The sequence below is a fragment of the Fusarium sambucinum genome, chromosome III (assembly GCF_050947815.1).
Source record: "Fusarium sambucinum isolate potato_lamoka chromosome III, whole genome shotgun sequence".
NCBI lineage: Eukaryota > Fungi > Ascomycota > Sordariomycetes > Hypocreales > Nectriaceae > Fusarium > Fusarium sambucinum.
Window position 1 is genome coordinate 557,204 of NC_139292.1, and position 23,638 is coordinate 580,841.

The window sequence follows — 23,638 nt, forward strand, 5'->3', positions numbered from 1 at the left end:
GATGCCACTCCATCTACTCGTCGGCAGTCCCCCATGGTAAGATCATTAGAATGAACTTCGATTGCAATGTGACCCCGCGCCCCAAAAACGAAACGACGTCTGAGGCGAGAAAGCCTTGTCAATTAATCTTAACCACATCCACTTCAAAATCGTTGGGCCCGTCTACCCACGACGTGAGTACAGGCAGAGGACCGACGGCCAGTATAACCCACTCCAAGATCGTTCTAATCTGCCCATCTAATACTACTTAGTACTACTAGTATTTATACTTGTTGTTTCCTAAATATCTTTGATTCCAATCTCTCCATTTTCCTTAACCTGACAGCATGACATAAGTTCCAGATAAACACATAACCCATTACCCCCGCTACCAATACTGCAACAGCCGCGGCAGGTCCAACAATAGCCAGCACAGTAAAGCACATGGACACGCCCTGAAACGCATCGCTCTCTTGTAGCCTCGTAGTAGCTAGTCCGACCTGCATTGCGGCCAAGATGAGTGCAAAATAAACAGTAGCCACCGTAATTGGCGCCACCATCTGGTTGAAGAAATTGCGATAACTCGAGTATGGGTTCAGATATCCATTGACGAATGCGTGCACACCCCCGGTACGGGATCGAAAACGCCATATCCATTGAATCCGGTTAAGGCGAAGATTGCCGTATTTGAATCGTGGATTGACATCAAAACCTTGTGCTTCAAGGTGACTGGTAAAAGAAGAAACGAAGGCTGTCCAGCGCTCCCAGGTGATGGATTCCGAAAGGATGCCCTCTGCTTGTGCAACCTTCCAGTCGGATTTGTCCTGGATGAGCCACGTATACGACTGAAGCACACCGGCAGCCGTCTCCCATAGACTGACGTTGCCACAGCACAGATAACGATCCCAAAATCCATACGACAGTAGATAATCTGGGCACGGTTTGACAAAGATCCGAGAGTCATCCCACAATAGGTGAAGGTCAGCCTGTTCTGAGCACACAATCTTCCGACCATACATGGGGTGTTGATGTAAAGGCCGTCCAGGCATCGGTTTCCCGACCATCCAGAGGTGGTCATGGATCTCGTTCAGCCTGGACACGTCCAGCTGGGCTTGTAGGTATGTTTCGACACCATATTCGAAATTGAGTCTATGGAGCTTTCCTTTCTTTGCGTAAACGGCTGGTAGAATGAGGGTGTCTGCGTTAGACTCTTCGAACGAACTCGTAGCTTTGGGGATGTGAAAGAGTGATACGGATGCATCGAATGGGACGGGTCTAATATCACTCAGAGTTTGTTGACGAGAGACGTCGTGCATTGTGAGCTAATAAAGAGCGGCCAGTTGTTGGCGTTCAATGCTCGAAAATACAAGATGGCGGGACAAGAATAAGAATAAGCGCACGGCCAGCCATAAGACCGGGAGCAGCAGACAAGACAACTGACGTCAGAACAGCCCTTGTCTGTTCATGGGAACTGAGGTAACTAGTCTAACTTGATACCGTTATTTGAGCCGCTCTGTAGGGCTCTCCAGAGTATTAGGAAATAAATGGGAGGGCTGCTTCTCGATACTGTACTAGGTACTACGCAGTAAAAAGTCCTGTTTGTCACAGGCCATGCATGATTGACGGATCAAGAATTGAATCTTGGTGCGTGAGACGAAGCAAGATGATGTCACTGTGCTGCTTAAAGGTTCCAGACTAACGGTATTCTGTCTGGCTGATTTGAAAAGTGCTGGGGCAGGGGTCATGTTCAGCACTTCAAATGGCTGGAAGCATATGTGTTGGTGATGTGACCAGCTGTGCCGCAGGGACAAGGGTGGCATCCTAAGGCTCAGTGACGACCACGAATCTGCAATGCATGCTTACCCATTGATTGCCCAATTCAGTCAACAGATTCGATACATTAGAAAGGTGGCATTTCTTTTCACGTTGGTGAGCTCCACCTCTTCATATTCATCATGGCCGTCATAAGTACTCTCGAGGCCAAGGCCCGCGCCAAAGACGAGGCGCACAGAAAAAAACTCCAAGAAGAGGTTGAGCGACGCAAAGCCCAGGAGCAGGACAAAAGTAAAGGCGAAAACGTGTGGTTCTCTCGTCGGATCAAAGACGGTCATTTATATCACTGGGCGCTGTTTGTCTACGGCAAGAAATACGAACTGAGGCTTCCGTCACGGCAGGATTTCAAGAAGCTACCAAATGGACATTTTGTCGGGTCTATAATCCCTTCGATCAATTATGAGAGCAATATTGCGCCTTGGTCGATGCAAGACGAGATGATGCGGCTTCGACAGGAAAGCCTTGACAACGAGGGCAAGCCTTATGCTCAGGACTACTATATCTGTCAAATTGGTTGGACTAAGTTAACCGAAAAGGATGTTGATGAGCAATGCGAGGCTGCTCAGAAATCTTTTGGTCTATATGTCCTCGGTTTCAATGATTGTCAGAGTTTCCTGCGGAGATTTGCAAAGCTCATTATTCAACAGCCGGAGGATTGCGCTCTTGATTTCCCATGGTTCGAGAAAAACATACAAACACCCTATCACCAACTACAGCTTGTCGATGCCGATGAAAACATTAAAAGGTTCCAGTTTTACATGCAAATGACCTTATATGGGGCTGCAGCTGCGACAGTTGGAGCAGCCGTGGAGACGTATGATCACCAATATCAATCGCAACAGCCGATGACCAGGACAAACAATAAGGAGGGCGCGAATTCAAAGTCAAATGATAAGAATGATGGATGTTGTGACTGTGATGGTGGATGCTTCTAGAATAAATCTTCTGGAAGAATTCATATAATAAAGGAGAAAGAAATGTTTTCCGGTTATGTTATGACTTAAAGTGCTGTTAAGCGAACTTTTATATGTATTGCGGACTTGAGATGATCCAGATCAGAGCAGATAATTTTCCGAAATTTCCAATCAGCCTCTACTGTAGACCAGTCAGTCTTTCAGTCGAATCTTACTACCACAACTGCTTCAGTCCTGGATGCACCAAGTCAACTTACTTAGCACATCCATGACGAATTCGACCCAGTCAGGTCCCCTCCAGAAATAAACACAGCTTGATTTGTCATGGGAAGAAGCCAGTAAGACTTGATAATATTGACTCTTCTGGCTTCGACGTATGTACTCAAGTCAGGTATTGAACGACTAGTTGATCGCGAACTAACTTCAACTTCTTTAGGTAATCCCGTTCCATGACGCTACAAAGTTTACAGCCTACTCAATTTTCGTCTAACAAGAGCCAAGACTGCACTAGCATATGTGGTAGTGCACGTGACATATAGGAGGATAAAAAGTTACTAGACACAACTCAAGTCTATTGAGTTTCGCACGGATTGGACCCATTTACAACACAACGAGTTCGAAGAACAGTCTCCTACTATTGCCATTGCAGTCATAATGCTGACTTCCACACAATAATAGACCACAATTGTGAGCTGCAATATTCGCAATGCTAGTATAGGCTCACTCATCGTTAGTAATCATTCCAACAGAAATGTGAAGCAAACTCCTTGGAACATTTCATTAGTTTCCTAATCATTTCGTTTCGAGCAACACGTCGACGCTGTTATCCCTTTGCCAAAGTCGTTGAATTCTTCTATCAAGAATTGTATCACGACGTTCCTGTCAAGACCTACGCTACCGAAGATCAAATTGCATGATATACATACAGTCATTATGTTCAATATTATCGAAGACGACCTCAAAAGCACGCAGTCAAGGGAAATAGTCGCTCTCCATCTAGCTGGCATGAATGAAAGCGTTCCGCAAGGAGCTATCTTTCTCGATCTGACCGATCTGCAGCGGCCTGAAGTAACTGTTTGGAGCGCATGGGAAGATTCAAGAATCGCTAGCGTTGGGGCGTTGAAGATATTACCAGATTGAACGGGAGAGATTAAGTCAATGCGGACACATCCTGATTTTGTTGGACGCGGAGCCGGTGCACTCATTCTTAAAACCATTATTGCTGCGGCCACAGAGCGAGGCCTACGTCGTCTTAGCCTTGGGACTGGCAGTGGAAAGACATTCGAGGCTGCTCTTGGCTTTTACCAAAAGTATGGTTTCAAGAAAGGTGCTGCATACTCGACGTATCAGCAAACAGAGTTCAATCACTTTCTGCATCTGGATCTTATTTAGGCAAGGGGCAAATTCTAGTTGAGATTGATTACAACCTGCATTTGTATTAATGCAGGTTTGTTTATTTTTATTCGCTTTAGATATTATTGTGCAAGCTGTGGTAATAATCTAGCTAATGCAAATGAAAATACCGGCTTTGTCTTTCTGTTATTAGTTCCGTCTAAGTGACAGTGTCGATCGCTTCAGAATGTAATATAAGGATATAAACTTCGACCAATTAAGAATAACGTAGCTCATCGTGTGCTTCGGACACGTTCCAATCATCTACCTCGACAGGTTCCATAGTGCAACCCAGGACTACCAACCATCCTACAATTATAGGAAATCAGCGAGCTGGAAGCCTTGGATCTTCTCCTCCACTGCAAGTGTCAGAGGATCGATGAGGTCCTTTAAGCAACAGTCGTGTCGAGTTATCTTCTGGGGTGCACCCCTGTCGTCGCTTGTTTGAGATTGAGAAGCCGCGGCAGCACCACTGCCAAATGAACTGCTATTACCAAACAAACCAACAGGCCGGGGAGTCGAAGTCGTCTGAGGAGCAGCACCGCCACCGAATAGTCCACCAGGGGTTGCAGTTGTAGTATTGGCTTGAGGCACCGCGGGAGTAAAACCACCACTTCGAGGTTCAGGCCTACCACCAAAAAGACCACCAGGGACCGTATTCGTCGCAGGCGGACTTTGGACTGAGGGGGAAGGGCCGGATGGCCAGCCAGAAGCTGGTTTGGGATTAGGATTGTGTTGGGGGTGGTAGAATTGATCAGAGCTCAGTCCAAAAAGGGTTGGTTTGACTGGGGCAACGGGCAGAGCAGTTGGCTGTTCTTGCATGTGCCATAAACCCGAACGCTTTCCAGCAGGACATTCGCCAAAAGTGCCGAAGTACCTAGGCGACTGTGCATTGCGCAAAGTTTCGATGGCCGAGTCCAGGGTCAAGGAAGAAAATGGTGGCTCGGGTGGTGGGTACAACTTGGAGGCTTTCATCGCTTGTAGCAAAGTTCCCAGAAGCATAGCTCTGCAGCCTTGACTACAGCCTAATCGCCCTTCGAGGAGATCATCCTGGAGCTTGTCGAGTTTGTGTACTAGGTCTTGTAGGATGCGTACTCTGCTGTCCTCGATCCGATCTGCTTTGTAAGCCCAGGCTATCAAAACAATGTCAAGGGAAGACTCACTGATAACATCTGCACGAATTGGGAGATCAAACGATGGCACAATACCGCTGCTGTATCGAATAGCTGCTTCGGTACTCTTGCAAAAGAGGATGTTACCCTCCAAAACAAACGAGATGAGAATGAGTTGCGTAAAAGTCTTGTCGATAGTTTTTGGGAGGTTGTAAAATATGCCAAACGGCACGAGCCACCTGTAGCCGTAGCTTAGAATAACGTTGCTGCATTGTAGGTCATCGACAATAGAAGCAATTTCGGCCAAGGCGTCGATTCCAAGGGTTGAGGGAACGGCACGTGATTTCCCATGAATGACATTCAAAACAATCGCGAAAGCGTCGAGGTTGAATGCGCTGCCGAAGTTCCAATGATAGAGTCCATCGTCTTGTTTTGAGGATTCCTTGAAGTTGCTTGAGAATACCCTCGCAGCACGGCGCGATGCGAAAGTGAGATGCTTTTTGGAGCAGAGAAAGTGTTTCGTAGTCTTGGTGGCGGCTTTTTCTGAATCTGTGGATGCGGTAAGGTACTGGTTAATTGAAAGTATGAGCAGAGTATCGCCCTCGGGGTCAATGTCGACACGCATCGTTGGGATAAGTGACATGTTAGCTGGGTCGATTCGATTGTGAAAGAGTTTAAGTCGCTGGGAAGTTAAGTGGGCGCCCGTTATGCCACATACTCCAGCTTTCCTGACTAATCAAGTTAAGACACACAGCACCACAGCGCGTAGTAGACCATTGCGAATTCGAAATATAAGAAATGTAAAAATTGAACAGTTCCGAGTATCATTGATAAGTGCCATTTTATAATTCGCCCCTCTAGAGACACTCAAAGTTAAGCCTGTGCTGCAGCCTCAATCGCCTCCACCAGTGTAGGCGTAATCTTGGGATTCAAATGTATGCAATGACCAGCCGCAACCCTTACAATACTGACATCGCTCAGGGCATTGATCATTCCTTCTTGTGCTACTGGAGGTAGAGCGTGGTCATCTTCGGCAAGAACATAGGTCTTGGGGACAGCCACATCCACTGCGGCGAACGTTTGCGGTGTCTCGAAACTAGCTGTGCTCTGGTAGCCTCCTGCAGCAAGAAGCTGGTTTGCAAGTTCGGGCTCAGTATCATTGTAAAGAGCATCCTTGGCACCATCGCCCAAGGCAATCACATCGCCCTTGGTCTTTGTCAGCAGTTTGATCTTGAAACATTTATCACGTGTTATTCTTTGTTGAGGTACTAACCTTATTGTTCATGAATGGAGCATAGTCTCCACCAAGGGCCATAAGAAGGGAGAGTTCCCTAGCTGGAAAAGCAAACGCTGCAAGATAAACTATGTGCTTGATTCCTCCGGACAGTCCACGTGCCCGACGTTCGTGAACCTGGTAGCCCTCTGCAACTGCAGAGGCCGGAACACCTCCGTAACTGTGGCAGACGACAACAATTTCTTTGCTAGCTGCAAGGTGCGGTTCAATGGCGGAGTGGATGATTGATACGTCGTCTCGGTAAGTCTTGCCGCGGATGGCTGCAACATCTGTGCCGCTGGTGGCATTTTGAGGCTGCAAGACAGTGAAACCGTCGCTGGTTAAGACTTTTGCTAGAGGCTGCCATTGGGCGGCTGTTTGCCATGCGCCATGAACAAGAACGATGATAGGCTTAGTTTCAGCCATAATGTGTAGATGGGTAGGTGCGGTGTGATAATTGCAGATGTTTTGGACATTCCAAGACTTTGTCGACTGTGCGCTGGATTGATCCTTTTATAGGCGTGTTCCTACATAAAGCCAATCTCTAGCCTACGTTCTACGCATCATAATGACAAATCGCGAGGTTCGTTCCGTTCCGTCACTTACTCGACTACAGTTAAAGTTTAATTCGTAAGCTTGAACGTGTCGGATTAATAATACGAAAATTTGAAGTGTATGGCAATGAAATACTAGCCTCATGCCTCGATTGATTTGACCAAGTGCCCGCTTCATGCCGCTCTCTAAGCCGCAAATTGCGGCATTGTATGCACGTCTGTCTCCGTGAGATTAAGCCGCTGTTTCTGCCGCAACCTAAAAGATGAAGATCTTTGACATTTTTATTTCCATCGGGCCGAGAAATTACATACTGCCTAACTTCTACTAGAAAACATGGGTCTCTTTATGAAATGGTTCATTTTATTGAGAATAGTGGCTTTCGAAGTGCTAATCTAGCTATTATGGGTTTAACACATTTGCCCTAAACTTATACAAGCTAAACTTAAGTATACTGATTAACAAACACGCCAAATACGCGAAATACACTTAACACGCCAAACACGCTTAACACGCCGGATGTGGGGTTGTTGCACGTCATAAAGCAATAAGGCTATTTACAGTGCTTTTTCTACCAGATACTCCCAATACCAATCACAGTCGGTCGCATATATAAGTAGAGTATTTATAGTTGCCAACGTTCAAGTTATCATTGACTCCAATTGATCTTACAACACTATTTCATCCCTCTGTTCACATCCCCTTATAATCATCTCTCACTTAACTATGTCTTCCACCTTCAAGCAGTATTGGCTTCCTGAGAAGAAGGGATTTGACTCTCTTCAGCTTCGTAATGTCCCAAAGGAAACACCAAGACTCGGTCAGATCTTGGTTCGGCTCAAGGCTGTTTCCTTGAACTGGAGAGATGGTATTGTGGCTATTGGCACATACCCATTTCCTGGTCCCGATGCCGTCGTCCCGGGGAGTGATGGTGCCGGTTAGTTTCTAAACTCTACTCAAATCCCTTTGGCTAACTGACCTATCTATGAAGGTATTGTCGAAGAAGTAGGAGAAGGTGTAACTGAATGGAAAGTAGGGGATCGTGTCTTGGCCAATTTTACCCAAGATCACATTGCCGGACGTCTTACCCGCGACATCGGTTTGACCCAGCTTGGAGGCGAACAGCAAGGTCTTTTGGGTGAATTCTTCATCTTTCCAAAGACTGGAGTGGTCAAGATACCCGATTACTTGTCTTTTGAAGAGGCATCCTGTCTTCCTTGCGCTGCTTTAACGGCCTGGAATGCCTTGTACGGTCTGACGCCACTTCGACCTGGTCAGACAGTTCTTCTCCAAGGCACTGGAGGCGTTTCTACCTTTGCGCTGCAGATTGCCCACGTCGCTGGAGCAAAGACGATTGTTACATCATCATCTGACGAGAAACTGGAAAAGGCAAAGGCCCTCGGTGCAACATTTGGGATCAATTACAGAAAGACAGCAGATTGGGCGGCAGAAGCCATGCGAATCACTGGTGGTAAGGGTGTTGATTACATCATCGAAGTTGGAGGAACATTGACCCTACAAGCGTCTTTTGACGCTATTGGGTTCAACGGGCAGATAAATTGTATCGGTCATATCACAAACCCTGATCCATTGGGAGCCGGTAAAGATCTTCGTGGTCCAGACGCGTCGTTCCTTGCCTTGGACCGTCTTTGTGTTGTTCGCGGTGTTGTGGTGGGATCTCGAGAGCAGTTGCAAGATATGTTGGATTGTTTCGAAGCAAAGAAGATTCGACCAGTCATTGATAGTGTGTTTTCATTCGACAAGACCAGAGAGGCATATGACCACCTTTGGAGCTCAACACACACAGGCAAGATTGTGATTCAAATTCCATAGAATGACCATTGAGTCACAGATATCAGTATTGTCTTCTCATTTTTGAAATGTCCTCATAATGGTTCAATACCGTAATTTTACTTTTTTATTTATGTATCTTGCTATACGTTCTAAAACTGTTTGATGGTAGCCAACCTGTTTCCTTCTAAGTCGTAGATGTATAATATGGTAGGCGTGATTGTTTCTATTATTTCTGACTTGCTAACCAGCTGTTTTGTACTGATATAAAACAGCAAAGGAATATGATCATTAACTTCAAGCAAACACGCGCGGCATCTAAGATTAGACTAAAGCACTGCGGATATATGTTTTTCCATATCTCTCTCTCACCCCCCGCTTCAATCCGCCACTCATAGCATCAATCCATCAAAAAAACCACATACGATGGAACAAGGCCAAATAAGGAGAAGAAAAGGGTTCAAACAAGACAGGTCAGGTTGTTTAACTTGTCGCTACAGGTAAATCAGGACAGATTGGTCATCAATGGACCAGCAGCTTATGAAAACACTAGGAGGAAGAGATGTACGCAAAACACATTTCCTACATGCGGCACATGCGCTCGACTCAACTTGGAATGCGTTAGAGACCCTATCCGTCAAGTCGTTCCAAAACCGCATCAAGATAAGCCTCAGCTGGAAGGATTCGAGAATCAACCGCAGCTTCCGCCTACAGTCTTCTCGTCACAGTTTTCTCCACCATCGCTGGATTTGAGCTCGCCCAAAAGACGCCAGGCGATGAATTATTACATCAGAGTTCTTTCTGGACTCTTGACTATTAGTCAAAGTAGCAATTCGTTTCTTTGCCGTAAGAACCTTCCATGGCTCCTGTCAAAATGTAGGCTAACGAGAAGAAGACTTCCTCCCCCTAGCTATGGAATCACCTGCAGTAGCTGAGGCTTTGATCGCATATTCATCTGGTCACATGTCATACTTGGACGCGAGTTATCTTACCATCTCTCTAGAGGCAAGATCAAAAGCTTTAAGAGAACTATCAATGGTAGTCGGTGTCCCGGCTCACAATACAAGTCTCATTGAGACCGCGGCATCTACTTGCCTCATCCTGTTAACTTCCGAAGTATGCCTGGGGAGCCACCAGAGTTGGTACAATCATCTCGTTGGAACAAAACACCTTATTTCGCGTGCATGGAGCCGGTGCAGTGTAAGCGGTTTACTCGTACAAGGCACTGAAGTATTGAGTCTGACTCCGGAGGGACGTTGGATTCTCCGCAATTTTGCCTACCACGATATCATTGGGAGTATTACGCTAGGCACTCAGCCCCTACTCGACCCTGAATATCTAAGAGGCATCACTTATGAGCTTGACTCATATCTTGGCGTTGCTTCTGGGCTGCTTATTCTTATAGCAGAAACTGCACAGTTGAGCTTCAACTCTGTAGAAGATGAATCTCGACCCCGTCCCTCAGAAAATTGCCTCACCATTGAGTACAGCATCAAAAATTGGCAATGCCCTAATGGCACACCGTCGAACTTGGAGGCGGTAGCCTATGCTTACCGTGGAGCTGCACTTATCTATCTATATCGAAAGATGCGCCAGCATCCACTATCTGACAATAGTTTATGGCCTTATTGTCGATCGGAGGACATGTGGGAGGACAATATCCAGGAAGCAGTGGCGAGTACCTTGAGTTGTATCGTCCTAATATCCGAGGGCGACATATCCGAATCCTGTCTTCTGTTTCCATTGTTCATAGCAGGCGGGGAAGCCATATGCCAAGAGCAGATTGAGCTGATCCGAGCGAGGTTGAAAAGCTTATATATGAAACGCAAGTTTCGCAATATCTCACGAGCACTTGAGGTACTTGAAGAGCTATGGGCTAACCACCAGCTAATGTCGGGCGGTAGCGGGTTAAACTGGGAATACATATTAAGGTCTAGTGAAGAACCACTTCTTCTAACCTGAGCTGCTGAAGTATATAACCTTAGATTGCTATTGAGATAATAGTGTAAGAATCTGTATAGCAACTCTACTACTCCCTCTTATAATGCTCAAAATGACGAGCTGAAATCTTTTTCTCAAACATAATGTCGAGCTCATGAAATGTCCTGCCCTTGGTGCCAGGGACGTCGAAATAGACAGCCACCATCGTCAAAACCGTCATACCAAAGAAGACCCAACCAATGTGCCCGCCCATGTTTCCTTCATCCTTGTTGAACATATAGGGAAGGACAGTCACCCATACAGTACTGGCTATAGCCTGGAATCCAAACGCAATTCCTTGCGATTTGGCCCTCAACCTGGATGCAGAAACCTCGCCAGCAACAGCAAGACTTGACCCAACAGCTGGACCATATGCAAGGCATGTGCACTGCATGACAATTCCAATAGCCAACAGAGTCTTTTCGGATTGAGGACAGGATGCTGCCACACCCATGATCAGATAGATGATGGCACAAATGGACATGCCGACAAACATGAGTGGTCTATGTCTGAAGAGACTCATCATGTAGATATTGACCAGCGATGACAGGATGGAAACCACGAGGCCAATCTGCATGAGCTTGATGATCAAACCGCTGCTAAGGCCTGTCTGGCTAAGGAAGTACGGGGCATTAGAAGACAAACTGGCACCTACGATCTGTGGCATATACATGCAGATCAAGATAATTCGCGTGCGGCGCCAGTTGCTCCCCTTGAAACATTCAAGAAAAGAGGCTTTCTCGCAGTTGATGAGTCGTTCCGCCTCGACGGTTTCTTCCATGTGTCTGAGACGAGCTTCAAGATCTTCATCCGCTGAGCAGAGCTTGGCCAAATGTTTCAAAGCTTGGTCGGGCTTGTTCTTCATGATGAGATAGTATGGTGACTCGGGGAGGAATGGAAGACCGAGGGCGAGAATTCCGGGAAAGGCCCAGGCTGCGGCGAATACGACTCGGAATGCGGATTCGTCCATGATTGTGACTCTCGCGTAGGTTGTGGATATTGCAATGAGAAAACCGACGTTCTATAGCTTAAGTTAGCAAGGGAATAGATAGCTTAAGCCAAGCCATACTTACCATCATGAGAATGTTGAGAGATAGTGCAATCCCACGTAACGGTAAAGGGGTTATCTCAGAAACATAAGTCTGTGTAGTCGACTGGAACGCACCAACAGCAAATCCCGAGATAATCTTGGCCCCCATGAACTGCGCCGGTGTTTCAGCCACATACGCAAGAGCGATTCCACAAGAGACAATTATGACACCAAGAAGGAAGACCGCCCGTCGACCGATCCTGTCTTGGATGAAGCCAGCTGAGATCGAACCGAAGAGTTGCATGATGTTGTAAGTCGCGTTCCAGAGGGACTGCCAGTAAGCGGGGATAATCAGATGTCCGTCAACCTCGCTGGCAAACTTCATCCTTTATTGCTGTTAGCATAAACAACTCAAGTTGTGTGGTTGTTCACTTACTGGAATGCGGGCAAAGCCAAACAGACGGCGAGTGCAAGATTCTCATAGCCGACCAAAGTGGCTCCCACTATATCGAATGTAAGCCGAAATTACTCTCCTTTTGACAATTAGACGTACAGTTTGCATAAAGAGCCCATAGTATTGCTTTTGGGTTCTTCCGAGCACATTCCCACGTCGTAGTCTGGTGATCCTGGATAGCAATAGCATCTTCAGTATGTTTCACTTCAGCCTTCTCAAGCCCAGTAGCATTGTCGAAGTCTCGATGATTGGTCATCTTGGTAGGAGGAAAGAAAGAAAAGAAAGAAAAGTGACTATGTTGAATGGTCCACTGTAAGGTGGGTGGATGTTGAGATGAGAAGAACAAACAGGCATCTCCCGGGATGGGCGACATCCTTTATCAATTTCGCTTTCGTTACCGTAAACATCACACCTGACCGGAAGACTTACTCCCTAATTACCACGCTACCATGTTCCCCAATGGTCTGGACTCCATAGTCACAATGTATGGGGTCCCCGCGTTTTCGTCCCCGCGTTTCGGTATACATGATCTCGGGAATTCCGATGCCGTCCGGATATCCCGAGTTGAGTGGACTCGGCTATCCGAATAGTGTTGAAAGTTCGCTGTATTACACACCGAGAGTAGATTTACGTCTAAGTTCGATTGGAATATCAAAAGCAACCCATATTAACGCTATACAAAGTTACAAATTTCGAAATCTTACCGATAGCTTTGGTTACCATTCAGAATGCAAGACTCTATGATATCCCCTAAAACCATGCCCATCATAACCCCAACAAGGGCTTTCAGAACAGCTGGGGATGTGCAATTCAGCAATGATCTATCATACTTCACTTTGAAGAACCTAGGATCTGGTTTAAACGCGGAGGTTGTCCTGGACTATAGCCGTTGCGAAGGCGGATTACCGATCTTTTCTATCATTTCTGCATCAACGCCTAAAGGCCAGCAACAAGTCGCATTTCAAGTCACTTACAGTGAGACTGTTGAGGGAATCGATAATGAAAATGGTAAGAATTCCGTGTCTATTCATTTTGTTATAGTTTTGTTGACGATGTTTGAACAGGCGATGGCCCATTCTTCCTTTTCTCCAATGCTATGGATAGCTACAGAGTCTGCCACCACCAGGCCGCCGTTACCGACGACATTCAGGTAATCAAGTCTAGATTCACTCAAGCATCGCAAAGGTATCAGAGAATTACTTTGATCGAACCAGATACCACCATTGCATTTTCCATGATCGGATTTGAACCCAGCCGTCCTAAAGCATCGATCCGAGCTACATTCCACTGTTCCGATGAAACCATCAATCGAATTTGGACAGATGGAGTTCGCACAGTTGACATGTGTACGGTGGCTTCTGAAGAGACAGTTCCAGCCTGGGACATTACCGACCAGGGAACTCGGGTTTACGGTGGTCACTGGGCCCCTTGCAGGCTGGGAACAAGGTGGTCCGATACAAAGACAACATTCCAGACAAAGGTTGAGAAATATGGAGCTAGTTGGGCCGTACGTATGATCACCAACGGGCTCATCTTTTGCTTGGATGTCAGAAGCAAAACTTTGTCACTCGTTGAGGGCCTATCAAACCAATCATCCATTATCCCCTCCGTCGAAAAAGGATCATGGCCGTTGCCAGAAAATTTAGATCTGTCTCAATGGCTCACAGTTGAGACTATTACGGCTGGGGACAAGGTGACCGTTACTATTGATGGTCAAGAGGTGGTTGATATCACAGGCGTCCACGTGAAGTCTATGCTGGGCGACAACCTTATCAATACAGGTTCTGTGGCATTTGGTGGACCACCTGGTTGGATCACACTGTACCGCGACTTGTCAATCAAATCTCTCAATAATGAGGTCTTGTACGAGAACCCTCTTTTGCAACAGGACGCCACGCGAACATTCGCCGATTTTCAAGTGGGAACAAACAAATTGGCATGTATCATCGACGGAGCAAAGCGCGACAGAGCGTCATTTGGTGGCGATGCCTTCGTTACTGGACGGTCAATTGCATATTCCACTGCTGACTTCGAAGCATGGAAAGGAACGATCCAGCTTTTAATCAGTCACCAGACCAAAGAAGGCTACCTTGGGAATCTCTGCCCTATACAAGCCCCAACGCATGATAGCGAAGACGAGCCCCCATGCTATGGTCACTATTCCCTGACATATGCGTTGCTTGTTGTAGTATCTATCAAAGATTACTGGCTACACTCGGGCGATCGAAACCTTGTGGACATGTCGTTGCATCAACTTGGACGTCAAATGAAGTTCACAAGACAATTCTTGAACAATGATGGGTTGGTTGAGGCTCCGCCATACCTTTCAAGTAAGTTGAAGGCCATACTATTATTGTTTTTGGGTACTAACTATGAAAGTGACTTGGTTTCCTATGGGAGGGCCTGTATTTGGTGTATCCACGGGCTTGAACCTTGCCTATTACGATGCACTTAACGCCATGGCATTTATGTCAACAGACAATGACACCATGCGCCAGTATCAATCGCAGGCTTCTCTCTTGAGGGAATCTTTAATCCGGCTTCTTTGGAACAACAAACAAGGCACAATGCGACCAGCTCTGTCATTAGCTGCCGATGGTGTGTTCCAAGACGTGAATGGTTATGCGGCTACTCTAGGAATCTCCCCAGAGCATTCCGAAGCTGCAAAGGGCATATTTCCATCTCACTCGACTTTGCCGCAAGCTTTCCGAGGTATTGATAGATGGGATAAGTTTGCATTGACAAGTCCCTACGCGTCAGGATTTGCACTCGAGGGTCTTTTTGCTATGGGCGAGGGTACAAAAGCCATGGCCCTTTTGTCGCAGGTATGGGGTGCGATGGCCAATCAAGAGAGTCCTAACTACTCGGGAGCTCACTGGGAAGCTATGAAAACAGACGGTACACCATATAATCACGACGTGTCTTTGACTCACGGATGGTCGACTTGGCCTGTTTTTCTCCTCCCTAGATATCTTGCTGGTGTTTATCCTCTTGAGGCTGGTTGGAATCGGATCGGGGTCGAGCCCGTTCTTACAGGTCTTGAGACAGTGGAATATTCGCTTGAGTCTCCACATGGGTACCTTTCAGTTAAGATATACACAAAAGAGCAACAGGAGACTGTGTTGATGAGAATACTGGTACCTAAAGGTATCACGGCTGTAGTGAAGGCCCCAATGGGCTGGTCACTCGCTCAACCTGGGGTTTTAGAAGGGAGTGGGAAGGAAATATCTTTGACGTTTTTAAGGGAGTATAGATAAGATGATTGGTTGTTTGAATCAAGACCGGCATATAAGATCCAGAGATATTCGGTGAGCACAAACTATTTTCGTATAAAAATAACTTAAATTAACTCTTCCTCTTTCTAAACTTATTCTGAGGGGCACAACTTAAACTCTTGGAAAGTAACAACTTCCTGTTTCGCCTGCTCCAATACTGTCTGGGTAAAAACACCAATTAACGGACCAGTAAAATCTCTAGCATCAACTGCTGTAGTTTCTACAGATCCGACTTCAGTCCAGCCTTTGTCTGCGTCATCTTCTGTTTCCTGAAGAATCTCCTTCACTTGAAAGCTATAACGCGTTGGAGTAGCTGTAATTTGAAGGTGAATGTCGATAGATGCCGAGGACAGCTTGCGAGAGATGGTACCAGAAAGGCCAATAGCAGAGTTGCAAACTTCAAACACGGCAGTAGTGTTGTCAAAGTCGTAAGCTAGGCTGGCAAAGCGTATGGGATCTTTGTACAAACAGATACCAGCTCGAATACCTTTCCCAATCATCCCCTGGTCTACTGCGATGCGTGTAGACCCTGTGCCAGTCAAGAAGCGTTGGCGTCGGCCTAGGAATGTGGGACTCTCGATAGCTGAATCAAGTCCATGTTCGCTTGGAATGAGTTGTAAGGTTTCTTCATCGTCTAGATACCGATAGTTTCCTTCGTCATGATCTCGAATGTAAACGTCTTCGATATGAGCAGGAGTCGGGAGGGGCTTTTGAGGATTAAGCGATGGCACAGCCTCCCTCTTGAAGCTCATCCTGGGCTGACGGACAGTGGGCCATCCCCCTTCTGACCAGTCGACGGGTGAAAGAAACGACTCCCTACCGAGGCCCAGAGTACCATTCGGCTGCTTTCGCACTCCAAGTACAGCAGCCCACCATCTCCCGTCGCCGTCCTGGAACAGTGAGCCGTGTCCAATGTTCTGGATATACTCGTCCTTGCCATCAGCCGTCATTATAGGATTCTGTTCATATGATTCGTAAGGTCCCCAAATATCCTTGGACCTTGCGATTGTCAACATGTGATGTTCGAATGTTCCACCCTCCGCAGCCAGGAGGTAGAAATATTCCCCAACTTTGTAGATGTGTGGCCCCTCCGTGTCATATTTGGCCCAGCCAGACCATATCTCTGTCGTTTCAGAAAGTAACTTTCCAGTGTTGATGTCAATTTGGACCTGTTTGATGGTGTTCGTTGGCTGTCTATCGTCTCTGATGTGCCAAGCTCCCTGCACGAAAACCCGTCCATCATCGTGGAAAAAGAGGCTGGTGTCAATGCCATGATAGTCGAAATAGACAGGGTCGCTCCAGTTATTGCTCCAAATGTCGTGACATTTGATAATGAAATTGTGCCTCTCGTAATCCTCGCCGTTGAAGGTTTGATTCGTAGTGACGATGTAGAATACTCCTTCATGGTAATGTATACTAGGAGCAACGATCCCCGTGGTTGCAACCATAGTAAAGCCCGTATCCAACGGCACATGAATGGTGTTTGCATCTCTCAAGCTCAGCTGTGAATGTTTACTTAGAGCATTACCTATAAGCAGAATGGAAATGTAAGTCCCTGGACTTCCGAAGAATGGCTTTACTGAAGGTTAATACTAACCAATGTGAGTCCATTGTCTAAGGTCCTTCGAAGCGTAGATAGGAAGACCAGGGAATACATGGAAGGAGGAGGTGCATAGGAAGAATGTACCATCGACGAAGACGACGGAGGGGTCTGGTGCAAATCCAGGTACAATCGGATTTGAGTAGAGAAGTTCCGCGACAGGAGGCTCCATGATGGTCATGGCAGGTTTCTCGGCAAATAAATACAATACGGTTAAGAACTAAACGGACTCTGGCAGTATTTTATACGTATAATCTTATGATATTAGTCTGCTATAGGGTATACGAGTTTGAGTGTATACTGACTATGTTTACTCATTATCAAATGAAATCGGCTAAATTGTGGCACTAGCCCCTCATTCATTGATCGAAATAATGTTACATAATGTAGAGCCATGACTGTAACCTCTGTCTATGATAACTGTTGAGGTTAGGCTTTGTGTTGGCGTCGTGCAATAGGAATTTGCCCGAGTCCCCTTTGCCACATCCTCACAATTACCCCATCTGCACACTTCTTGTATTTGTCCGGCGTTGTGGGTACCCTACACTCCACATAATATTTTTACCATTTTAGTCCTAGTTTGGCTTCGGCTTAATTGCGGGGAGTACAGCCTCCTTGTGTGTCATGTTCTAGGATGTTTGGTGCTGCATCAGAAACCTCTCTCGGATTTATTGGAAATGTTATTTATCAAACATGTTTTCCCTCTAAGGATATTACTACTAATGCAAAGGATACTACTGCGAATTATCTTGTTAACGACTTATCAAATCTCACCATGCCTGTTCTCGTAGATGTCGGTCATGCTTTGAAGGAGCTTACGATCGAGGAGAAGGTCAAGCTTCTTTCGGGTAAAGACAATTGGTCTACCTACCCTGTTGAGCGCCTAAACATTCCCTCTATTACGGTACGTATTGTCATGCATGAGCCAGAGGTGGCGTGTCAGGCTTACGTCCTTTGAACAGGTTACAGATGGCCCACACGGGGCGAGAGGCGCGTCCTTCTTCAATGGTGTAAGCCATCCTTTTCCACCCAGCGTGACAAGATGATATAGCTGACCCCGATAAGCCGCTCGGTGCTCTGCTTCCATCAGCAACGGCAATGGGGGCGACTTTTGATACTGAGTTGATGCGGTCTGTTGGTAATATGCTGGCAGCAGAAACCATAGAGAAGGGCTCTCAGGTTTTACTTGCTCCAACCGTCTGTCTTCAACGTTCGCCCCTTATAGGACGTGGCTTTGAAGCCTTTGGAGAAGATCCGATTCTCAGTGGTATGATGGCCTCCCAGTATATCAATGGTGTACAGGAGAAAGGGGTTGCAACTTCCATCAAACACTATGCAGCACATGACCGGTCTTATATGTCCCCAGAGGACGACTTGCAAGTTGCTGAAAGGACACTACGAGAGTTGCACCTTTTGCCTTTCCAGTTAGCCGTAAAACACGCCAACCCCTGGTCATTCATGACTTCATATCACCGTATCAACGGCGTTCACACTTCAGAAAACGAATGGCTTAATACACAAGTCCTGCGCAAGGAATGGGGATGGGACGGGCTTCTGATGAGCGATTGGGGTGGTGTCTATAGTACATCTGAGGCCTTGAATGCTGGCATGGACCTAGAGATGCCGGGTCCTTCAAGGTGGAGAGGTGACCTTTTGCATCTTGCCCTTTTTTCTCGAAAGGTGAAGAAATCGATGATTGATGAAAGAGTTCGGAATGTGGTCAATCTTGTGAATAGGGTGCGACCGGCTATTGAGAGAGAAACGCCAAAGGAAGAGGCCGGCGATACACCTGCAAAGAGGGCGTTATGTCGAGAGGTAGCTCGAAGCTCTATCGTCCTACTCAAGAATGAAAGAAAGATACTGCCTCTCGAACCATCAGCGCAGCAAACCTACGGTCTGATCGGCCCTGGATTTGTGTATCCCGCCGTCAGTGGCGGCGGATCTGCCGATTTGCGACCATACTACGTCCGAAAGCCGCTTGAAGCCATCCAAGATGTTGTCGGCAAGGAGAAAGTGAGGACGGCCGTTGGCTGTTACTGTAGGTTCACTTCTGCTTGGTACTGAACCCGCTAACCTCTTCCTCAAATAGCTCACATATTCACGCCTCCGCTGTCCGAAGGTGTTACAGTTCCAGGAACAGATGAAGAGGGCTTTCAACTCTTTTGGTACGGTGAAGACCCAGAAACCAACCCCAAGGCCGAACCACTTCACTCTACAACTACGACCCAGGCCACGATGTATTTTGCAGACTATCACCCATCCGGCGTTCCAGATGTGTATTGGCTTCGCGTTGTGACATCATACAAAGCACCCAAGACAGCAACTATGCTTATAGGTCTTTGTGTGATGGGCAAGGGATGTCTTTATATTGATGGAAAATTGGCAGTCGATCTTTGGTCAAGCCATCCCAAGAAAACTCTCCAGACACCCATGTTTAACCAAGCGAGCATGGAGTTGACAGCCGATCTGGAAGCTCGGGAAGGACAAACTTACGAGATCTCTGTTATATTGAAGAATGAATCTCTGTCTACTACCGTGGGTGGACCCTACGTCGGAACGTCATGCATTGGTGGTGTTCGGATCGGGTGCTGCGAAAAGATCGACTCCGCTGTCGCTTTAAATGAAGCTGTTGAACTAGCGAGGAATATAGACGTGCCTATTGTTATTGCTGGTCTGAATGCCGATTATGAAACCGAAGCGGTGGATAGGCACGATCTAGAGCTGCCGCCTGGGATCAACGACCTTATTCAGAGGGTAATCGAAGCGAACCCTAAGACTGTGAGTTTATTGAAAACGTCATCCAGACTACCATGGCCTCTAGCTAATGTCGATTTAGATCATTGTCAACCAGTCCGGCTGTCCAGTGACCATGCCCTGGGCCAACCATGTTTCGACTCTTGTCCAAGCGTGGTTTGGTGGCCAAGAAACAGGCAACGCTATCGCCGATGTACTCTTCGGCCGCTACAACCCGTCTGGACGTCTGTCTATCACGTTCCCGCGCCGACTTGAAGACACGCCATCCTTCCTTAGCTTCGGCAGAGGCGTCCGCCAGATGTATTATGGAGAAGGCGTATTCATTGGCCACAGATACTACGAGAAGCTTGGCAACAATCCGCTCTTTTACTTCGGATTCGGTCTTTCATATACGACCTTTGAGTACTCGAACCTCGAGGTCCCAGAAGTTGTCGACTTGGGCGATGATGGGGAGCAAACCTTTAACGTGTCGGTTGATGTTACCAACACCGGTGATAAAGATGGACACGAGATCGTACAATTCTGGGTCTCTGATGTCGAATGCGCCACTCTACGACCACGCAAAGAATTGAAGGGGTTCGCCAAGATATGGGTGCCCAGCAGTGAGAAAGTCAAGGCAGAAATCAGCTTGGACAAGTATGCCGTGTCATACTGGGACGAAGAAGAGGAGAAGTGGCTTGCTGAAAAGGGCTCTTTCAGGGTGGTGATATCGCGAAGCGCAGATCCTGAAGACGAAGTGTTGCAACGCGAGTTCAAATTAGAGAGGGATCTTTACTGGCGCGGGGTATAGACGAGCGTAACAAGATGGAGGTAGCTGATGGGGAAGTACATTAGTTTGTCTAATATTTTCATTTATCAAGTATCACTAGATTATGGAGGAAGGAATAGACAATGTAAAATATCTCATGTTTCCAAGTGTGCATAGGTCGTTTTGGCTGTAATAGCGAAGACCAATTTGGTAGGGTGCTGAGAGTCTTCGATCGTACACTTTAGAATAGTTAACACGTCTAAGAGTGTATTTATCGCCATTTATGAGATGATACTTTTAAAAATATTGATCTTTACCAATGTATCTAAATACTGATCTATGCCACTGTAATGTCTAGATATCTAACCTTGACTTGGTCATTGCTAGTTGCAAACACACCAATAACAGGCCCCACAAAGTCATGTCCAGTCATATCTAGGGAGTCAATTGCGCCCATCTCTCGTCTCTCCCCGTCCTCCCCAAGAGAATACCAAAATACAAGATCGAGCTCTGTGTAGTTTACCCCAAATACTATCCTCTTATCGTTGGCCGACGCGCCAATGCTTTGAGATGATGTTCGTTCGATGCAACGGGCCTTATTGACAATCTCAAAGACAACATTCTTGGAGTCGACGTCAATAAAGACACGAGCATATCGGTGCTCGTCTTTATAATAGCATAAACCTGTCTTTAGTCGGGAGTCTTTTGTACGGCAGCTATGCAGAGCCTCGAGCGTTGCGGAAGACGTGCCGTCAAGACTCCTTTGACGCTTTCCAATGAACGTCACCGGCTCGTCGTCCTGGTTTAGGTCCGCTTTGCTGGATGTCAAAGTGACACTGCTTCCATCATGTTCATAATGTTCCATCACGGGGTCGCGGATTTGGAGGTACGCGACGTCAGGACGTTCAAGCTTTCTCGTGACAGGAAGCTTGGATGGGCATAGACTTTGGTTTGTTGGAAGGGGCACGTCGACCTGAACGGCGTCAATGACCGGGAATTCCCCTTGGTTCCATGAGACCGTAGTAAGGACAGACTCGCGTCCCATGATGAAACGACCGTTATTCTTGCGTACACCGAGGCATGCAAAGTACCATTGTCCCGAAGGATGCTGGAAGAGATCTCCATGGCCTGTGTACTGGATGTATCCATCAGGGTCCGCTTTCGGTAGCACCGGGTTCGCTGGGTTGACTTCATACGGACCCCAGATATCTCGCGACCGAGCCATAATGACATGGTGGTCTGCAAAACAGCCGCCTTCAGCGATGAGAAGATAGTACCATCCATCCCTCTTATACATGTGTGGACCTTCGGGGTAAACCTTGGTAATACCTTCCCAGAGCAACTTCCTTTCGGAGAGATCTTTTCCCGTCTTGACGTCGATTTCGAACTGCCAGATTTGCGATGCAGGAGCTGGAGATCGAGCGCCGATGAGATACGCTCGGTTGTCGTCGTCCCAAAATAAGCTAGTGTCGATTCCATAAAAGTCATAAAAGACCGGGTCGCTCCATTCGTCAGCCCAAATATCAGTCGTTGATAAAATGAAGTTTTGAACCCCTGTTTCTCCTTGCAGGTCTTTATGAGAAATATTGGTGCAGACGATGTAGAAAGTGCCCTTATGGTATCTGATCGACGGAGCCATAAGTCCTCCCTGCGCGGCGATGTTAACACCATCCTCATCAGGGTCCACCAATTTAGTCATTGAGCGCTGAAAGGACATCAAGCCCGGTCGACTGAGTGCATTTCCTGAGTGTAGAGGTAAGCATGACGGTGGTAACGGCGAGAGATGGCAGAGATAGCAGAGATGTAAGACATACCAATGTGGTTCCATTCCTTCAAGTCTCTAGATGCATATACTGGTAGACCAGGGAACATGTGAAAGCTTGAGTTGACGAGAAAGTATGTGCCATCCACGTAGATGACGGAAGGGTCCGGGGCAAAGCCAGGGATAATCGGGTTCACTTTGACACGCTCCATTTTTGGGGATTTTGGAATGATTGATGAGAACCATGACTCCCCGAAGTACTATACAGGCTTATTATACCTTTGTGGGACTCGCTAAGCGCCATCACGCTGTTTCAAGCTCAAGAAAAGACTTGCGACTTATTGTCCTACACTTCGCGTAACCTTGTTCGGCGACAAATCCCCTCCCGGGAAATAGCCATGGAGATCAGTATGATCGCGGGGACTTTTCTTGGGCTGTCTCGGTGATATTGAAATGGCCGGGATGCCCGGGCCATTCTTTGTATCCACAGCATTAGCTTGTCGGGCAAATGTCTTGACCGCTCTGGCCCCGGTCTCTGCATTAGCCTATGTACCTCTAGTCCGTCCCACACCGAAGTATTTGTCCGGGAACGAGCAAGCGACTCGTTGCTGGCCTGAAGCGACGACCCTATTCCCGTGTACCAATCTCATGGTTCATAGCTTCAAAAAGGGACCTCCAATCTTTACAACACAGCTTATTGCTAAAGCCTCACCCTCCAACCTCTATAGACCAAAGTTTGTAGAGGGATGCCGTTTTCCTCTTAGATGAATCTCCATGTGTCAATCAAACAATAACGGAGACAATGACTTTTAGGACCGCATGTAAGTCGCATTATATTTCGTTATCACGTCGTATGGCTATCATTGATGAACTCGAAGAACGTAGAGGAGAGCAGTGTCCCGCTCATTGGGTCACTTTACATGTTGTTTCTCTTCATTGTTTAGATTCAAGTAGTGCCAATGAAAATGTCAGGTGAAAGAACTTTTGATCGCAAAGCCATAATGGGCGGAATTTGTATGTCTAATACATCAAACATCGGCAAGCTAAGTATTAAATCACTAAAATAGAACAACCTTTCCAAGCCTAAAACTTCTCCAGTCTGACACATGAGGGTTGTCATTGATTCCCCGATCGATATGGTCATCGCCGTAGTTGCGTTCCCACATTACTCCATGTTATCTTGTCGACT

The 23,638-nt window shown here is 46.8% G+C and overlaps 10 protein-coding genes across 10 annotated transcripts; 4 read left to right on the forward strand and 6 right to left on the reverse strand.

The window, feature by feature from the left end:
* Window positions 1-263: 263 nt before the first annotated feature.
* Window positions 264-1,295, reverse strand: FSST1_010373 (uncharacterized protein; the record flags this gene model as incomplete). The annotated part of the gene is made up of 1 exon (XM_083233398.1): window positions 264-1,295. One exon carries the CDS (start codon window positions 1,293-1,295, stop codon window positions 264-266), a length of 1,032 nt encoding a protein of 343 aa, XP_083080069.1.
* A 639-nt stretch (window positions 1,296-1,934) lies between these two features.
* FSST1_010374 (uncharacterized protein) lies at window positions 1,935-2,747 on the forward strand (the record flags this gene model as incomplete). Its single annotated transcript, XM_083233399.1, has 1 exon — window positions 1,935-2,747. One exon carries the CDS (start codon window positions 1,935-1,937, stop codon window positions 2,745-2,747), a length of 813 nt encoding a protein of 270 aa, XP_083080070.1.
* Window positions 2,748-4,433: 1,686 nt separating this feature from the next.
* FSST1_010375 (uncharacterized protein) lies at window positions 4,434-5,873 on the reverse strand (the record flags this gene model as incomplete). The annotated part of the gene is made up of 2 exons (XM_083233400.1): window positions 4,434-5,233; window positions 5,282-5,873. The coding sequence occupies 2 exons, from the start codon at window positions 5,871-5,873 to the stop codon at window positions 4,434-4,436; spliced, it is 1,392 nt and encodes a 463-aa protein (XP_083080071.1).
* Window positions 5,874-6,103: 230 nt separating this feature from the next.
* FSST1_010376 (Alpha/beta hydrolase fold-1) lies at window positions 6,104-6,929 on the reverse strand (the record flags this gene model as incomplete). The annotated part of the gene is made up of 2 exons (XM_083233401.1): window positions 6,104-6,436; window positions 6,504-6,929. The coding sequence occupies 2 exons, from the start codon at window positions 6,927-6,929 to the stop codon at window positions 6,104-6,106; spliced, it is 759 nt and encodes a 252-aa protein (XP_083080072.1).
* An 852-nt stretch (window positions 6,930-7,781) lies between these two features.
* Window positions 7,782-8,888, forward strand: FSST1_010377 (zinc-dependent alcohol dehydrogenase family protein; the record flags this gene model as incomplete). The annotated part of the gene is made up of 2 exons (XM_083233402.1): window positions 7,782-7,992; window positions 8,047-8,888. 2 exons carry the CDS (start codon window positions 7,782-7,784, stop codon window positions 8,886-8,888), a joined length of 1,053 nt encoding a protein of 350 aa, XP_083080073.1.
* A 1,987-nt stretch (window positions 8,889-10,875) lies between these two features.
* Window positions 10,876-12,566, reverse strand: FSST1_010378 (general substrate transporter; the record flags this gene model as incomplete). Its single annotated transcript, XM_083233403.1, has 4 exons — window positions 10,876-11,847; window positions 11,900-12,242; window positions 12,293-12,359; window positions 12,410-12,566. The coding sequence occupies 4 exons, from the start codon at window positions 12,564-12,566 to the stop codon at window positions 10,876-10,878; spliced, it is 1,539 nt and encodes a 512-aa protein (XP_083080074.1).
* Window positions 12,567-13,038: 472 nt separating this feature from the next.
* Window positions 13,039-15,567, forward strand: FSST1_010379 (uncharacterized protein; the record flags this gene model as incomplete). The annotated part of the gene is made up of 3 exons (XM_083233404.1): window positions 13,039-13,318; window positions 13,375-14,640; window positions 14,690-15,567. 3 exons carry the CDS (start codon window positions 13,039-13,041, stop codon window positions 15,565-15,567), a joined length of 2,424 nt encoding a protein of 807 aa, XP_083080075.1.
* Window positions 15,568-15,677: 110 nt separating this feature from the next.
* On the reverse strand, window positions 15,678-17,357 carry FSST1_010380 (xylosidase/arabinosidase; the record flags this gene model as incomplete). Its single annotated transcript, XM_083233405.1, has 2 exons — window positions 15,678-17,113; window positions 17,183-17,357. The coding sequence occupies 2 exons, from the start codon at window positions 17,355-17,357 to the stop codon at window positions 15,678-15,680; spliced, it is 1,611 nt and encodes a 536-aa protein (XP_083080076.1).
* A 603-nt stretch (window positions 17,358-17,960) lies between these two features.
* FSST1_010381 (glycoside hydrolase superfamily) lies at window positions 17,961-20,729 on the forward strand (the record flags this gene model as incomplete). Its single annotated transcript, XM_083233407.1, has 5 exons — window positions 17,961-18,089; window positions 18,148-18,195; window positions 18,251-19,223; window positions 19,275-19,963; window positions 20,022-20,729. The coding sequence occupies 5 exons, from the start codon at window positions 17,961-17,963 to the stop codon at window positions 20,727-20,729; spliced, it is 2,547 nt and encodes an 848-aa protein (XP_083080077.1).
* Window positions 20,730-21,024: 295 nt separating this feature from the next.
* Window positions 21,025-22,661, reverse strand: FSST1_010382 (putative xylosidase/arabinosidase; the record flags this gene model as incomplete). The annotated part of the gene is made up of 2 exons (XM_083233408.1): window positions 21,025-22,430; window positions 22,502-22,661. The coding sequence occupies 2 exons, from the start codon at window positions 22,659-22,661 to the stop codon at window positions 21,025-21,027; spliced, it is 1,566 nt and encodes a 521-aa protein (XP_083080078.1).
* Between the last annotated feature and the right edge of the window lie 977 nt (window positions 22,662-23,638).